Source organism: Colossoma macropomum, unplaced genomic scaffold (assembly GCF_904425465.1).
Source record: "Colossoma macropomum unplaced genomic scaffold, Colossoma_macropomum, whole genome shotgun sequence".
NCBI classification, from domain to species: domain Eukaryota; kingdom Metazoa; phylum Chordata; class Actinopteri; order Characiformes; family Serrasalmidae; genus Colossoma; species Colossoma macropomum.
Window position 1 is genome coordinate 1,750,430 of NW_023494805.1, and position 5,000 is coordinate 1,755,429.

Below are 5,000 nucleotides of genomic sequence, written 5' to 3' on the forward strand. Positions count from 1 at the left end.
TGTAGTGAATGTGATGTCTAAAATGTATGAATGTAGTGAATATGATGTTTGTGATGTGTATAAATGTGGTGAATGTGACGTTTGTGATTTTATGAACTGAATGTGATGTTTGTGATGTATGTAAATGTAGTAAATGTGATGTTGGTGATTTAATGTAATAAATGTGATGTTGGTGATTTAATGTAATAAATGTGATGTTGGTGATTTAATGTAGTAAATGTGATGTTTGTGATTCTGTGTTTAAATCAGAAACTGTCCCACGCCCGGACGAGCCAGCTGCGAGACCTGCAGAGCATCATCGAGGAGATCTCCACGGCCATCATGTGGGTGAACGACAGGGAGGAGGAGGAGCTGGTGTTCGACTGGGGAGACAAAAACATCGACGCCTACATCCCCAAAAAGCAGGAGAGCTACTCGGTACTTACAGTCCACACAGCTGAGTTCAGAGTGTCCTGATAGCACAGCTTCATACTGTATACTGTAATTACTGCATCACGGGGGTCCAGATGTTGGGCTGCTGTGCTCTCCACACTGGATCCCTCTGCAGTCTGCAGTACTGTGTGCGTTTGTTCCTCCTGTCTGACCGACTGTGTCTTTGGTCCAGCGGCTGATGAGGGATTTGGAGGAGAAGGAAAAAGATCTGAACAAGCTGAAGACCAAAGTGGACCAGCTGCTGAAGAACCAGCACCCAGCCTCTGACAAGATAGAGGTGAGATTTAGAGAACATGCTTTAGAGAACCGTTTCTTCAGTGTGAGGAACAGAGCTCAGCAGAACTGTTAGAGCTCAGTCTGCGCTCAGTGGACCTACGTTACAGTCCCTGTTTGTGTTTTGTAGCTCAGCAGAAACGTTTATCACATAAAAGCGTCTCAGAGGTTCAGGGTTATTGTGTATAATCCGGCTGGCGACGCCCGGTTGACCGCTCAGGGCGCGAGTGTTCGAGTACTGAAATCATCTTTCAGGCGCTCAAAAACATAAAAACCAGCACTTTAAATGCTTTTCAGCTCTTATCGTTCAGCCAGTCTGTGTGGAGGTAGTGAACTGGTGCCCAGCGTAATGAGAATAAGCACTTTATTTCATTTTAATGTGTATGACCAGAGTGTAAACGTGAACCTTAACCTGCCTTTATCGCCTCTCCTTGTCGACGTTCTGCAGCAGCACTAGGTGACGCAACGTTAGTCTCTAACAGTGCGTTGATTCTGGCTGAAGTGCTTCTTTCCCTCAGCCGCAGATAACCGGATATCCGCTCATCCCTCTGCAGATACTCGAATATCGAAGTTCGTTGAAACACCCTGAGTAAGGTTCACAGACGGGTTTAAAGGTGACACTGCCTGTTTGGAACGTCCTCGTTCTTCACTCTGTTCACTGTAGATCTACAGCGCCAGTCCAGAGTTCGGACCTGCCTGACTGAACGTGTTTCTCTCAGTCTTAAAGACATTTTGATCTGAAGGCTTATGATTAAATTTCGTCACCATCTCGCAAAAATCTTATATCTCCATTTTCATCATTTTTGACTTTTTTTTGATAGTTTAAAAACTGAAGTTACTGTTTGCATTGTGTTAAAACTTCCTGGTGAATGAACGAACAGAAATCGTGTTACGTTATCGTCCGTTAGCAGTGGAGAATGTTTTTTTCTGCTGTAATTTTACCGTTTTGGAGGTATGAGGTTCTGTTAAATGAATTTATTTCCAGAATCAGAGTGTTCAGTGTTGTAGAGCTGAGTGTGTGTGTGTGTGTGTGTGTGTGTGTGTGTGTGTGTTTCAGGCCTACATGGACACCCTGCAGACTCAGTGGAGTTGGCTGCTCCAGATCACCAAGTGCATCCAGGTCCACCTGAAAGAGAACGCCGCCTACAGTCAGGTACGACCCATATTCTCCGTCTGCTCAGCTGTGGGCAGGAAAACTGATGATACTGTTAAACGGTCAGTGTGTGGGTTGTGTTGGTTTCGTGTGAATCATGCGAGGAACCTGTAAGTTAATGGTCTGATTTTCTCAGTAAAGCTTTTTAAAACATTCCTCTGTTCAGTTTGAGAGGTCCTCTCTACGTCCAGTGTCAGTCCTCCATATTCACTCTGTTCTGTTGTAGAATTTAAGTCTAATTTCAAATTTGGAGTTTCCTTTAACAGCCTATTTAAATCTCCTACATTCATGTATTAAATTATAGTAGTGATAGTTTCACTGTATGATTCCCTCTGTAGATCCTAGATGATGCTGGATGACACTCCATTTTAAAGAGTAATAATCCAAATTGAACACAGAAAAGCTCAAGTTAAATAAAGAGAAATTCTAAAATTGTGTAGAAAGGAAATTCTTGAATAGAAGCAAATTTTAAAATTAAATAGAGAAATTCTTATATTGAATATACAGAAATTTTAAAATTGAATATCAAGAAATTCTAAAATTGAATCAAGGAAAATTCTAAAACTGATAAGAGAAATTGTTACGGGACGGCGGGGAGGCGGACCAAAGTGCAGAAATGGAAACAGAAAAAAAAAATGGAAAAAATGAGTTGTTGTGATCTGAAACATGCACCTGAGGTGACCCAAAGCCAGGTTCAAACCGGCGATGTATTGATCGGCGCTTCGTGGCGTTGCCACTGCACCACTGAGGAGCACAGGTAACTACCGGCAATAACGCCTCAAGGAAGGGGGAAAAGAAAAGGCGAGAAAATGACGAACGGCAAACAAAAGAGACGCTGAGAGCAGCGTGCTCAAACAAAGGCTGAACTAGAGAGGCGAGAGGACAGATAATAGGAAAAACAATTTATTTATTTATTTATTTATTTATTTATTTTTTTATTTTTTTTTTGGCTTTAAGCCGCTTTGGGACAGTTTCTTTTCTCAGCCCTCTTTTCTTTTTCTTTTTTAGTTTTGGGGCAGTTTCTTTTCTTTTCTTTTCTTTGCTTTGCTTTGCTTTTCTGACACTAAGTACCGTACCGGTCACCCCTCTACAAAGGTGTGACAAACACCACTGTTTGCCTTGACCTTAAGTAGAGGAGTCCGCAGGTGTGTCGCGTTGGGCCTAATCAGCCCGCGGACTTCTGGGAATTGGAGTTCCCTGAAGTTATGGCCCTGTGCCGCGGTCGCCCTCTGCTGGCAGCAGGCGGCGCAGGCTGGACACCCTGCCACCGTCGCCCTCTGCCGGCAGCAGGCGGGGCCGGCTGAACCCTTACAGAAATGCTAAAATTGAATATCGAGAAATTGTAAAACTGATTAGAGAGAAATTTTGAAATTAAATAGAGGAAAATTCTAAAACTGATGAGAGAAATTTGAAAAATGAATATCAAGAAATTCTAAAATCGAATAGAGGAAAATTCTAAAAGTGATTAGAGAGAAATTCTTAAATTGAATAGAGGAAAATACTAAAATCAAATAGAGAGAAATTCTAAAATTGATTATTGAGAAATTCTAAACCTGAAGAGAGGAACGCTTTAAATTTAATAGAGGAAAATTCTGAAGTAGAACTGAGGGAAATTCTAAAATTCTTATGAAGATATGCAGAGGATGAACACTGAATGTAGAGAACCTCTACATTAGAAACAGAACTGTATGAATGTTTATCATACAGTCTGATACTGTGGGCCTTTAGGAGTAAGTGGTTCTAAGGTTCTGTGTGGAGCCTCACTGTGATGTTCTGAACGTTTGTTCTGCAGTTCTTTAAGGAGGCGAATGAGACGTACGCCAAACTGCAGAAAGATCACGAGAACATCCGTAAGAAGTTTACCTGTGATAAAGAGACCCCACTGGAGAACCTGACTGACCTGCTGAAGAACCTGGAGGTACACACACACACACACACACACACACACACACACACACCCACACACACACACACACACACACACCCCCCCACACACACACACACTCTGACTCTGACTGTGTAATCCTAATGGCCCCTAGCAGGACCACCATGAGGGGGGGACACCAGTGGAAAGTACTCCTGTGACCCTCCAGTGCTGTACCTGCAGTGTTTGACCTTTAACCCCACTGTGTCTGTGTGCAGAAAGAGAGGGAGCGTCTGATGGAGAACAAGCGGCAGGTCCAGACGCTGGTCAACAAGTCCAAGAGCATCGTCCGTCTGAAGCCTCGTTACCCCTGAGGAGAAGAGCAGCAGCCCAGTGATCGTGAAGGCGCTGTGTGACTTCAAACAGGACCAGGTAACCCATCCACGCTGCACACCTGCACACCTGAACACTTACACACCTGAACACTTACACACCTGCACACCTGCACACCTGAACACTTACACACCTGAACACTTACACACCTGAACACTTACACACTTACACACCTGAACACTTACACACCTGCACACCTGAACACTTACACACCTGAACACTTACACACCTGAACACTTACACACCTGCACACCTGCACACCTGAACACTTACACACCTGAACACTTACACACCTGAACACCTACACACCTTAATACCTGCACACATGCACACTTTAATACCTGCACACCTTAACACCTGCAAACCTGAATACCTGAGCACCTGCACACGTTAACAACTGTGCACCTTAACACATGAACACATGAATACCTGAACACATGCACATCTGCACAGCGTAACACCTGCACACAGGACTGATACTCACACTAGAGCCAAAGACATGACACTAAAACAGTCCTTCTAAAATGAAGACTGTTTTACCTACAGAATCATCAGACACAGAAACCAGTGGTCAGCGTGAGGTGGTGCTGATGATGTTAAGCGTTGGTGGTCACAGGTCTGATGGACAGACGGAGCTCTGAGTGCTGTAAATCGATAATGACTGTCCGTCAGTGTGAGAGTCTAATAGACGCTCCTCGTTGTTCCTGTCTGTGTCTGTTTGTGCTGCAGAAGGGAATCTTTAAGGATAACGAGGCCATCCTGAAGGATAACTCCCAGCGCAGTAAGTGGCATGTGACCGGACCTGGAGGACTGGACATGCTGGTTCCCTCAGTGTGTTTAATCGTCCCCCCACCGAACCCTCTCAGCATCAACCTGGCCACCAAG

General features: G+C 44.1%; 1 protein-coding gene across 1 annotated transcript in view; it reads left to right on the top strand.

Annotated features, from left to right (window-relative positions):
- Positions 1 to 5,000, top strand: part of dspa (desmoplakin a) — a 44,128-nt gene that overhangs the window by 21,566 nt on the left and 17,562 nt on the right. Inside the window, 7 exon segments of the mRNA XM_036597232.1 lie at positions 250 to 417; positions 605 to 709; positions 1,763 to 1,858; positions 3,651 to 3,776; positions 4,001 to 4,087; positions 4,089 to 4,154; positions 4,845 to 4,999. Of these exon segments, the coding sequence (XP_036453125.1) occupies positions 250 to 417; positions 605 to 709; positions 1,763 to 1,858; positions 3,651 to 3,776; positions 4,001 to 4,087; positions 4,089 to 4,154; positions 4,845 to 4,999 (803 nt within the window).